The sequence below is a fragment of the Schistocerca serialis genome, chromosome 3 (assembly GCF_023864345.2).
Source record: "Schistocerca serialis cubense isolate TAMUIC-IGC-003099 chromosome 3, iqSchSeri2.2, whole genome shotgun sequence".
Classification (NCBI taxonomy): Eukaryota; Metazoa; Arthropoda; class Insecta; order Orthoptera; family Acrididae; genus Schistocerca; species Schistocerca serialis.
This window is the reverse complement of record NC_064640.1, coordinates 463732806-463745758: the sequence shown is the minus strand read 5'-3', so window position 1 is coordinate 463745758 and position 12953 is coordinate 463732806. Positions and strand designations below refer to the sequence as shown.

The 12953-nt window shown below is 43.4% G+C and overlaps 1 protein-coding gene across 1 annotated transcript in view; it reads right to left on the bottom strand.

Annotated features, from left to right (window-relative positions):
• The window catches only part of LOC126470927 (uncharacterized), a 447426-nt gene that overhangs the window by 86785 nt on the left and 347688 nt on the right, over positions 1–12953 (bottom strand). Inside the window, exon 6 of the mRNA XM_050098954.1 lies at positions 9486–9590. Coding sequence (XP_049954911.1) covers positions 9486–9590 — 105 coding nt within the window. The remainder of the gene's footprint in view (positions 1–9485; positions 9591–12953) is intronic.

The window sequence follows — 12953 nt, the reverse complement described above, 5'->3', positions numbered from 1 at the left end:
TGTTATCTAAATAACAAAGACACATCGTCCATTTCAGGTGACTTAGGAGATTATCTATCATCAGTTAAATAGTTGCTGGTGCATTACACAAACCAAAGCTCATTACCTTAAACTTATACTGGCCCTCAGGGGTGATGAATGCAGTTTTCTCACGATCAGCCTCATCTACTTCGATTTGCCAGTATCCCGAGTACATGTCCATGGTTGAGAAAAACCTATCCCCCTTCAGACAATCCAGTGTATCGTCAGTTCGTGGAAAAGGGGAAACGTCTTTTTTAGTTATCTTATTAAGCTTCCTGTAATCAACACAAAAGCGCCAACTGTCAGCCTACTTCATGACGAACCACTGGTGACGACCATGGGGTCTGCGAAGGCTGAATGATGTCATTCTTCATCATTATCTCTACCTCGTCGCGAATTAGTCGACGTTCCATTGCTGACACAAGGTATGCTCTCTCCCTTATTTGTTGATGGTCTCCAGTGCTAATCCGGTGCTTCACGGTCGATTTGTCTAATTTGATCTTCACCTGTGGATTGAAGCATTCAGAGAACTCTCGAAGAATGGCAAGTACCTTCTTCTGTTGTTCTTTAGTGAGATTTGGTCATAGTCGAGGTATAAGATCTTGTCTCGTAGTGGTAGCGCTAATTTCGCCCACAGGTGTCTATGAGGCTCAGCTGCTCTTCAATTAACGGATCAGCATGCGTCTTGGAAGGATCTGTGGTTCTCGGCGACAGTTGACTATCCACAATTCACCGAATCCTGTCTTAAACGAAACGGCAGACGATAGGATGACTAAATTATTTTTCAGTGGCATACTTCTCTTACATTCCATTACAAGATCCATGGGTTGATGCATGGCATGATGCATGACAGTTACCTATCTAGCGCTGACAGCAGAAATGATCACTTGATCCAGCACACATAGTCTCCACACAATCGGATGCGCATCTTCCTGTCCACAGTATCTCATCTCCTCTAGCATAATCTTCGAGCGACCACAGTCTATAATTGTCTGAGAAGATTTCAAAAAGTCCCATCCGAGAATGACGTCATGACTATATTCTTGTAAGACGATGAATTCTAAGGGCTATTTATGACCACTTATATTCACACGAAACGTACATCTTCCCGTAGGTTTTACATAATTCCCATTAGCCACCTTCAGCAGAGATATTTTGTTGTCAATGAATACAGTCTTATGCAACTGGCGACGGTACTTCTCCGAAATGACTGGATATGATGCTCCAGAGTCCACAAGAGCATGAGCTGGTCGGCCATCCATGAGGATATCGACGTAGTTTCCAACCATTTTTGTAGTGGTAGACGGTGTAGGATTTTAATCTCTTCGGCGTCCTTACCTCCAAAGAACGTCGCACCCTTCTGTTTTCTAGGTTGCGGCGGCTAGGTGATCGGCTGCAGTTTCTAAACTGCGATGGAGACCTTGATCGGCGCGCTGGGAACGTCCTCTTCCGCGGCTAGCTTGCGGCGATGGTGACCTACGTCGTCCTGCACCCACATCTTCTCGTTCATCTTCGTCGTCCCGGGGTTGGCGTCAGCTAAGATCGGTCTGCTGTCTTCTGGCACGGACGTCATCAAATATCCACCACCTTTCTCGACAATAGCGCACCACATGTCCCGGTCGTCCGCAATGGAAACATACTGGTTGGTTATCCTGGGTCCTCCAGACGTCAGTCTTCCTTGGTGCCCAAACAGGTTCCTCAAGCGGCACTGTAGGTACGTACCTTCATCTGAGTCTCGACTTTTTCCCCGTTTTAATGGGAACTGATGGACGAGAGATTGGGTTCAATGTGTGTTCCACTTCCTCCCTTATGACCGCTTGAAGTGTCTTGGTTTTTTTGCTCTCCGTGCAATCTAAGTGACTTCTGAACTTCCTCTCTCACTATCTGACGAAGAATATTTGTGAAATCAATTGCTTCCTCCATCACAGACATCGCTACGACGTTTTTAAGACGTTCAAACTTTTTGCGTGTAATTCATTTTTGATGCATTGTCTCGATATACTGGCTCCATTTTATGAAGTCGTTTGCTGTCATTCCATTTGTTAAATTTGCCTATACGCTCATATATCTTCCGTCACATATTTGGATCTTGGCCATCGTCACCAGAGAACCCGGAATGATGTCTCATGTGGTGGCACACAGTTGCTGTCATCGTCACGTCCTTTTCTACCTCTGTCTCCGACAGATTGCGATCTGTGGAATATGGCTCTAACTCGGGTTTCTCACCACGTAAACGGCGGCTCTGTCGTGGCGTGATGGGAGTCGCTGTGTCGTCGATAATGTGTGGCATCACAAGTTCCAATGCCCAGCACCTCCACCAGAATAATGTCACGTAGAAGAAGGTGTAATTGATGAATGACGAACACTAACTTCACTTAACGAAGCTTTAATCAGCACTTGGACATACAGGAGAGCGGTGAGAACTGCCTCCGGCCAGAACACTTACAGTAAATTTACAGCTACAGGACATTGCTGTACAATGATTCTTGACATTTGTGGATACTTCTAGAATGTACTCGAACCGAATATAAAAATTAAAACCGCACAGTTCAGGTGAGATCTGGACTCATGACCCTCGATGCAGCAGTTTAGTACCATAACCACCAGACCACGGTGCTACTCTGCTAGTTTCGTGTTAATATGAAGCCTTTGTCTTAAAAACAACATTGCTTCATTCGGTTAGTCCAATCTACCTTTTGTGCGTTGGCGAAAATATGTGTCTAAAGCCAATGATAGGCGCAAAACATGCTCCGAAATTGTACGAAATGTATTTTATGAAATTTTTTCAGCAGTTATTTGAGTATCCTTCACGATGCGTAAATTATTGCGATAAAATAATTGACCTCTTAGCAGTAGATAGTTCTGAGGAAGTAGAGAGCGTTATGACGGATACAGAGATTAGTGACCACAGAGTTGTTGTGGTAAGACTGAATACCATAAGAGCCAAATCCATCAAAACTACACGCAAAATGTATCTATTTAAAATATCAGATAAAAATTCGCTTAACGCCTTCCAAGACACAATCTCTCTTCCTTCTATCCTAACTATGTAAAAGGAAACCAGATGTGGTTTAAATAGAAAGAAATAGTATTGACGGCAACTGGGAGATTCACATAAAGTAAATTAATGAGATGGAACAGATTCTTTCTATTACACAAGATAAGTCACGGCATTATTGCAGGAGCAACCAAAAAAGCATGCCGGATTCAAATGAATGTGAAATCTCCAAGATCCTCGTTGTTTTACAGAAACTCGAAATTTAGAGCAGACTTGAATGCTAGATAATTTTAGTAGTTTTCACAATGAAACCTTCTCGAAAGCTGGAAGACAGTCGGAGGATATTCTGGTCATAACGTCAACACACAATCAATAACTGTCCGATGACGGCAACTGATGACAGCGTTACTAAAGCAAAGTTACTTAATAGAATATTTTGATATTTCTTCACCAAATCAGATTCAGTAAATATTCCAGAATTCAGATCAAGAACAACTGTCGACATGAGTAACTTAGTTGTTGCCCTCGGAATACTGTGGCCTGTGTCGGATCTTCCTGTTGGAAGCGTTGCCGAGTCCGAGTTATGCTTCTCATTGGGAGACAATTATGGATTCTCGAAAAAGTAATCTTTCAATTGTATTGCGAATTGTGTATTGAGTCTTGATTATTTCTTGCGTTCACACTGCACTGCGTGTTTCGGTCTTCCGCCTCTCATCCAGTAGCCTCTTACGTATAGATTCTCATAGAACTCCTTTATATAGTAGTGAGGTTAACTAATTAGACATACTGCAGCACTCCTTTTGTTGTGTCGTTGTCTGCACTGTGTTTAAAAACATTTGTGTAAGCACCTTCGGTACTACAATCTGCCGAATTTGTGAAAATTTATGAAAAATTACAACAGTTGATTAAGAAACGACGTTGTTGATATTATAACTAATTATAACTGTAATCAGTATCTGGGGCAGTAAACCTTCCTATATGTATTGGCTGCTGTTCAGAATGTCCTTAATAAGTAAGAGTCGAGACCTCATTTTGTATCCAATCATCCTATCATCCTTGAAATTTCTCTGCTGTGCCGTTAAAGAACACGGACTGTCAAGTTCCGATTACTGTGGTGGCGCGTAAGATATTCGCATCCATTACTGTATGGCAGATTGAAGCGAGACTGCTCCGGAAATACAAAATTTTGCTACTCAGAAGGCAGGTGATGGCGTTTATGTACTGTTGCAGTTTGAAAAGTATGCAGTTTTTGCATAATGGAAGCAGAGGCATTGTAATCACTGCCATCAGTGCGACCCATAGCAGACAGTATCGAACTGTGCGGACAGATAGACCCATACCCGGCACCGTGCTCCAGTGTTAAACCAACATTGTGGATGTAGTTTCGTTGTCCGTTATTTCCACTCGGACAAGACGAGAGTCACTTCACGCTATAGCAACGTCGGTGGTCCAGTCCCTTCCAGTCACTGTGATTACAGTCCGTCCATTACTTACTGACATACATCAGTATTGCACCAGCATTATGATCTGAACTAACTGAAATGCCACGTTTGTGACAAACCCATTCCCCACAGACCAATAGTACTGCCATTCGAACTGCGACAAATGCTGAGACTGTACCATACGGTGATAACGACGCATAAAAGCTACTACTTTCAGGTTTGAACGTAGTTTGAGGAATTTTTAGTGGTTAAGCTTGGTGGAGCAGTCGCCACTTCAGTCTGGCAAAGGAGGCCGCTGCTAGTTTTTTGTGCGTACCATACCTCAGTTCGATTAACCGCTTAAGCACTCATTTTACTAGTATTCTACGTATGCGGATTTGGATCTACTGTTGCCATTATTTCTACGTGGAAAAATTTTCAAAAAGAATTGTTACTTGAATTTTAGCTGCCACTGCTGAAAAAAAAATCGTCATTCTTATACACTACTGGCCATTAAAATTGCTACACCAAGAAGAAATGCAGATGATAAACGGATATTCATTGGACAAATACATTATACTAGAACTGACATGTGATTACATTTTCACGCAGTTTGGGTGCATAGATCCTGAGAAATCAGTACATAGAACAACCATCTCTGGCCGTAATAACGGCCTTGATACGTCTGGGCATTGAGTCAAACAGAGCTTGGATGGCGTGTACAGGTACAGCTACACATGCAGCTTCAACACGATACCACAGTTCATCAAGAGTAGTGACTGGCGTATTGTGACGAGCCAGTTGCTCGGCCACCATTGTCCAGACGTTTTCAATTGGTGAGAGATTTGGAGAATGTGCTGGTCAGACCAGCAGTCGAACATTTTCTGTATCTAGAAAGGGCCGTATAGGACCTGCAACGTGCGGTCGTGCATTATCCTGCTGAAATGTAGGGTTTCTCACGGATCAAATGAAGGGTAGAGCCAATGGTCGTAACACATCTGAAATGTAACGTCCACTGTTCAAAGTGCCGTCAATGCGAACAAGAGGTAACCGACACGTGTAACCAATGGCACCCCATAACATCACGCCAGGCTATACGCCAGTATAGCGATGACGAATACACGCTTCGAATGTGCGTTCACCGCGATGTCGCCAAACACGGATGCAATCATCATGATGCTCTAAACAGAACCTGGATTCATCCGAAAAAATGACGTTTTGCCATTCGTGCACCCAGGTTCCTCGTTGAGTACACCATCGCAGGCGCTCCTGACTGTGATGCAGCGTCAAGGTAACCGAACCGCAGCCATGGTCTCCGAGCTGATAGTCCATGCTGCTGCAAACGTCGTCGAACTGTTCGTGCAGATGGTTGTTGTCTTGCAAACGTCCCCATCTGTTGACTCAGGGATCGAGACGTGACTGCACGATCCTTTACAGCCATGCGGATAAGATGCCTGTCATCTCTAATGCTAGTTATACGAGGCCGTTGGGATCCAGCACGTCGTTCCGTATTAACCTCTTCAACCCACCGATTCCATACTCTGCTAACAGTCATTGGATCTCGACCAACGAGAGCAGCAATGTCGCGATACGATAAACCGCAGTCGCGATAGGCTACAATCCGACCTTTATCAAAGTCGGAAACGTGATGGTACGCCTTTCTCCTCCTTACTCGAGGCGTCACAACAACGTTTCTCCAGGCAACGCCGGTCAACTGCTGTTTGTATATGAGAAATGGGTTGGAAACTTTCCTCATGTCAGCACGTAGTAGGTGTCGCCGCCGGCGCCAACCTCGTGTGAATGCTCTGAAAAGTTAATCATTTGCATATCACAGCATCTTCTTCCTTTCGGTTAAATTTCGCGTCTGTAGCACGTCATCTTCGTGGTGTAGCAATTTTAATGGCCAGTAGTGTATTCACCTTACTTAATAGGCATTGACAGTTTGCGACTTTAACTAACGTGTCTCGATTGTGGTCTTAGAAACTATTTTAATCTGAAAATTGAAGTATAAAAATAGACATCCGAAGACAGAGCTAGTCGCCGCGCGGTTAGAGGCGCCATGTCACGAATCGGGCGGCCACTCCCGCTGGAGTTTCGATTCCTCCCCTGGGCGTGGGTGTGTGTGTTGTCTTTAGTGTAAGTTAGTTTAAGTAGTGTGTAAGTCTGGGGACCAATGACGTCAGCTGTGTGGCCCCATAGGAATTCACACACATTTGAACACTGAAGACAGCCGTTTTATAAGTTTGTCAAAGTAAAGAAGTTACCTGAAAGTACGAAGCTGGCGAAAAGTCTCGTTTCCGTTTCATCTTAATTTTTCTTTGGTATGTACCAAGATGTAAAATTTGCATCACTCGTGACTGAAGGAAAACATACACTATCTCAGCAAATGTGCCCGGACACCAATTAATGGACATTAGTATTAGGTGTGTCGACCCTTTGCATTTATGAAGGCTTGAAAGTAGCTGGTGACACTTTCAGTTAGGTGTCTGAATTTCTGTGGAGGAATGACAGCTCATTCATCCCCAAAAGACGAAATTTGAGAGGGTTGTGATGTTCGACACTTGACTCAGGAGCGAAATCAAAGTTGTAACTCATCCTAAAGGAGTTCCACTGGGCTCCAGTAGAGACTCTCGGCAGTCCAGGCCATTGCAGGAATAATACTGTCCACAAAACATTGTCTCACATATGCGCATCATGACTGGATGCATTGTCATGCTAATACAATGAATCATCATCTCCGAAGTGTTTCTCTACTGTACACAGTACGCAGTGTTGTACAATGTCTTCATATTTTTCCGTAGCAATAGGGAAACCACAACCTAGCCACAAAAAGAGGTCACGATACCTTAACACCACCTCATCTGTGCTTCGGTGTTGGCGCTGTAGATGATGGTATGTAAAGTTCTCTCGGCATTCACCAAACACAAAGTCTTCCATCGGATTTCCACATGGTACGGTGTGATTCGTCACTCAGAATAACTCGTTTCCTACCATCCACTGTCCAGTGGTGTCCCCTTTTACACCACATCAAGCGTCGCTTAGCATTGACTACACAAATGTGTGGCTTACGAGGAGTTCCTCCACCACCGTACCCTATTCTTTTAAACTCGCTATGCACGATGATTGTGCTAGCTGGACTGTTGACAGCAGTTTGAAAATAACCATTAATTCCTTCCGCTGATAACATGCGTCTTTTTACAACCACCCTCCGCAATGCTCGACGGTCCGCGTCCTCTAGCATATGAAGTCTGCTTGTTCTTGAATTAACTGTGGTTGTTGCTTCTCTTTTCCACTTCACAATCACATCACCAACAGCCCTCTTGGTCAGCAAAGGGTTAATCTGTTCCTGAAGGTTTTGTTTCTTAGGAGACATCCAAAGAGTAGTCCACGTTCGAAGTTACTGAGCTCTCCTGATCGACCCATCCTTTTGTTAATGATTGTCTAGAAGAAAAAAATGGTTCAAATGGCTCTGAGCACTATGGGACTTAACGACTGTGGTCATCAGTCCCCTAGAACTTAGAACTACTTAAACCTAACTAACCTAAGGACATCACACACATCCATGCCCGAGGCAGGATTAGAACCTGCGACCGTAGCAGGTCTATAAAAGAAGCATTAACAGCAATAGGTAATCTCTGCTGACAACACAGTATTCTCCGCCTCCTTCTATACTGGTGGGTCTGCCTCTCGTTACATCTTGTGGTGAATTCCATATGACGTAAGAGAATCCAGACACTTTTCTTCACATAGTATATATAAGTAATAAACACGTTTCTTTTGCACTTGAGATGCTTTTTTGTTGCCAGCAGCAGATGTAAGCAAGGTGAACCTTTGAAGTTCAGTGTAGCAGTGTTAGCTCTGCTAACATTTCGAGAGAACCTAACTGATTTCCAGGAAAACTGGTTAATTCAAGAATCGATAAATCGGTGACGTAAATTCGATTAGTACAGAATACAGCCTGCAATGTTTTTCGAAATATGAAGGATTATCTTTTGTGAACGAGCGGGACGGAGAAGTGCTTAGTGCTTGGTCATGATGGCACTATATCCCAGAATTCAAATACCAGTATGATATATTCGAGAAGAATACGTTCAGTATATTTCCCTACTCCTGTACCATTCGAGATTGTGCTCCAACTCTAATTAACCTCGGCGTCGATGAGGCATTGATCCGTGGCCTTCCTTCCTTTTCACGTCTCGTGAATGCACAGTGGATCACTTGTATTGCTATATTTAACTATGGGAACTAACTAAAATGATAAAGGGTGGATTTCTGTGTTTACATTGAACACAAACCTTCATTAAAGGTATTTCATTAGTTATAATAATTGTAAATTTAATGTATTAAAAATATAGATATCTACGCACTATCGTTGCCACTAACTTCTCTAAGAAGAGCTCATATAAAGGACACGAGAGCAATTCAATTTATACCTATGGACATTGGTTTAAAGTGAATAGTGGCTGTTTAATTTAAATGATCTGCTTATAAGAACAGGCATCATGCATTGAAATGATTTCATGCTGTTCCGCAATTATGAAGCTTATATGCAAGGATAATATTGTTCCGTCGTGCGTTTGCTCTGCCTCCACTAATTATAGATCCTTCGAACTAATAAACAAGAAGCCATAGCGACATATTCTAAATGACAGTTCATTGTTTTCAATCTGCAAACATTGTTCGAAGTTCTTAAAGCCCCCATTCACTGGTAACAATTATGTAGGTGATGACAAATTACTAAAACATGCCACTTGTGCAACATTAAACATTTGTGTAAAAAGAAGTTATTCTATGTACTGATGGTAGAGCTTATGGAATTGGAATGTATTGTAATTTATCAGTCTAAATTCTAATTAAATATTTCCAGGACGAAACTGAGAGCTAAGTACTCGCAAGTAGGCCTGATGTTTCTTAGGTTCTTGTGGCGACAGCAAATAAACATACATTCCTGCCCTGTAGTTTCCCAAGCATTGTATCAAACACTGTCCAAACACTGTATCGTCACCGTTTTTTGGAATACAGACAAATAACAAATGTGACTGTACCTTTTTTCTGATGAGATCCATTCTAATATTTTTCAACCGAGCAGCAGTTTCTTCCACTTTCTTCTCCACATCGTCAAGGTCTCGTTTCAGTGTGTCATCCATCGTCTGAAAGAGAAAAATGTGCATTTCTCAACTTTAGTATATCCAATAAAATCTGGATTATTCGCAATGACTGTAGATGATGAAATTCGTTTACATCAATTGATTGCTCAAAAACATGTTTCACACCATCTGCGTACTTGTGAAAGTGTTTGGGCTTAGATGCTAGAGGAACAGGGACTGAATGAATAGGTCTTTTCGAAGTATATATATTAAGTAACGGACGTGTATTGGAAAACGCACACCTGTGTATTCAAAATTTTCTACTGGGTAACACTAAAACCTTTGTTGCTCCATCACGCCCCTTGTAACGTACGTGGATCCTCCTTGGCGTGCGGTCGACACTGTACTCGGGATTTTGCATCTCAAGCCTGTCCCGCTCTTCTGTGGCGACCCTTCTGAGATCACCCAGTGTGTGAGTACGATTCTTGCGAAGACGCAGAGAAAGTTTCAGTTGGTCCCAAACACGGTCACTAGCCTTCATTTCAGCAGACACTAGAGACTTCTCATTTAGATTGATACATGCCTCTTGAAGAAACGTGTTAGCGTGGTGAACACAGTGTGCTTGTGCATTATTGTGTTGAACGACGAACCGATCGCTGAAATCTTTCACGGCATGGTTGGAAAATATGTCGAAGGGTCTTGCCACGATACTGCTCAGCCCTCATGTTGACCTCATCAGTTATGGAGGAGATTAGTGATTGGAGCACAAGCTCGGATTAGGGAAGGATGAGGAAGGAAACTGGCCGTGCGCTTCCAAAGGAGCCATCAAGGCATTTGGTGAAGCGATTTAGGGAAATAACGGAATACTTAAATCAGGATAGCCGTACGCGGGTCTCATTAGTAGTTATACAGGCCCTAAACATGACTGACTCATCTTGTCGGTGTACACGTAATACTACAGGCCTGAGTTTTGGGATGATGCCAGGCCGTCTCCACACTCTCACACCTCCATTCCGCGATGCAGACAGCCCGATACTGTCGATCCAGATTCCATTCCTGGTGTTCTCTTCTCCATTTCTACGAGTACCATGGTGCTTGAGGGTTTGTAGCTTCTTCGTAATGGTATTGTGACGATGGTTACGTACAGTGCGGGTCGACACACCCTTCCCAGTTTCCTGTTACATTCTCCTCGTGGTACCTAGGAGCTATGCCGTAATTTGTAGATAGCACTCACAAGACGACGTTACTGGCCACGGACGACCACTGAGAGGACTGTCTTCATTGTTTTGCGTACCGTTATAGCGGCTGAATGGTCAGATTCTGTCGCTGTGATTTATGCTAATTTAGCCGGAAACTTACTGTGCTGGGAAACCTTAATACTGTAAACTGTCACTGCGCTTACCGCCTAAGTGTGATAGCATTTTTGGTGAGACATTTATCTCTCACTAAAATTCATAACAGTAATTGATAGCCATCGATCTAATGCCAATTTGTGTCACTGTTTGTATATGGTGTCGCCTGAAGAGCTGAGCTCCAAGGTAAGGTTGGTTCCTCGGTCCGAAACCACAATAGAGTATAGTCGGTACATACCACACAGATGAATGAGAAACACCGGGTTGGCCACGCCTCGTAGATCTTCTCTCCACAATAGAGTATAGTCGGTACATGCCACACAGATGAATGAGAAACACCGGGGTGGCCGCGCCTCGTAGATCTTCTCTCCACGCCACCGCAACAGCTCGTCTTTTTACGGCTGAGCAGAGGAACACATGGCCCAGTTTGTAGTCAGCGATCAAGACGACGGCATCGTCTTACAAGGGGAAGGTCTCAGATACGGCCAACCGATTTGACTCAGATTTGGCAGGTCGCTTGTGTACAACCTAAAACGAAGGAATCTAAAATATTTTGGGTCAACATCCCCACGTTTTTGAGAAAATCACCCCTAAAGGTTATGACGAGCGATCAACTCAAAATTGGCGGGATCGATAGATAATTGTAAATAGAGCATTTTTCATCATGAGGTATGGGGTCCGAAAATGCATACTTTTCCAGAAATCGAGGTAAGAAACTTTTACAACTGCCGCGTCTGTACCCACATGGTTAACGCCTGTCGTCTACAGCGCTGACAGCGCAACGGCCAAGGTAACTGGCTGGGAATCGGAAAACCCGGGCTCGAATCTCGAAGAAACCTGCCTCGGGCATGGATGTGTGTGATGTCCTTAGGTTAGTTAGGTTTAACTAGTTCTAAGTTCTAGGGGACTAATAACCTCAGCAGTTGAGTCCCATAGTGCTCAGAGCCATTTTTGAACCTCGCGGATGTTATTCTTTTCGTTTGTATTTTTCCCTATCTCAATTGATAGGGATAGGAGGGTTAACAAGGTAAGTAAATTAATGACGAATGATAATAATAAGGTAGGCAAACTAATTTCCCAAACACCGTGAGTTAGTAAAGTATTAAGCTTTTAAGCCTTGTCACATGAAAACAACTCCGAGTAAAAGTGCTGCGACTTCATCACGAGGGATCACAGATAGCCAACCGTGCGACGCTTGTTTACAGCGAGGTACGGGATAGAATGCACGCGGGGAGAGTTATGTTGTCCCGGTTGCCTCTTCGTCATATCATAGGGCAAGAACAGTGTAGCTGTCGAAAGATTGCATTCATTAGATGCTCTTGGTGCCGCGAGTATATTTGTTTCGAATGTTTATATGACAAGTACCATCCATCTAGTCGTTCGAAGAAAAGAGAGGCACGTAACAGTGACTGGAAGAGCCATTGTAAAGTGACCTGGAGTAACAATTTAGTTGTTTACTATCCCAAGAGGCCGCGCGGTTAAAGGCGCTTCAGTCTGGAACCGCACGACCGCTACGGCCGCAGGTTCGAATCCTGCCTCGGGCATGGATGTGTGTGATGTCCTTAGGTTAGTTAGGTTTAAGTAGTTCTAAGTTCTAGGGGACTTATGACCACAGCAGTTGAGTCCCATAGTGCTCAGAGCCATATTTTTACTATCCCAAGAGATTTGAGAAATTTATTTGCCTACCTTATTATCATTCCTTGTTGATTTACTTACCTTATTAACCCTCCTATCCCTATCAATTGAGATATGGAAAAATACAAACTAAAAGAATAACATTCATTACGTTTCTTCGAGATTCGCAGCCAGTTACCTTGGCCGTTACGCCATCGGTGCTGTCGGCGAAAAGCGTTGACCATGTGGGTACAGAAGCGGCAGTTGTAAAAGTTTCTTACCTCGATTTCTAGAAAAGTATGCGTCTTCGGACCCCATACCTGGTGATGGAAAATGCTCAATTTTCTATCGATCCTGCCAACTTTGAGTCGATCGCTCGTCATAACCTTTAGGGGTGATTTTCTCAAAAACGCGGGGGTGTTGACCAAACATTTCTTAGATTCCTTCGTTTTAGGTTGTA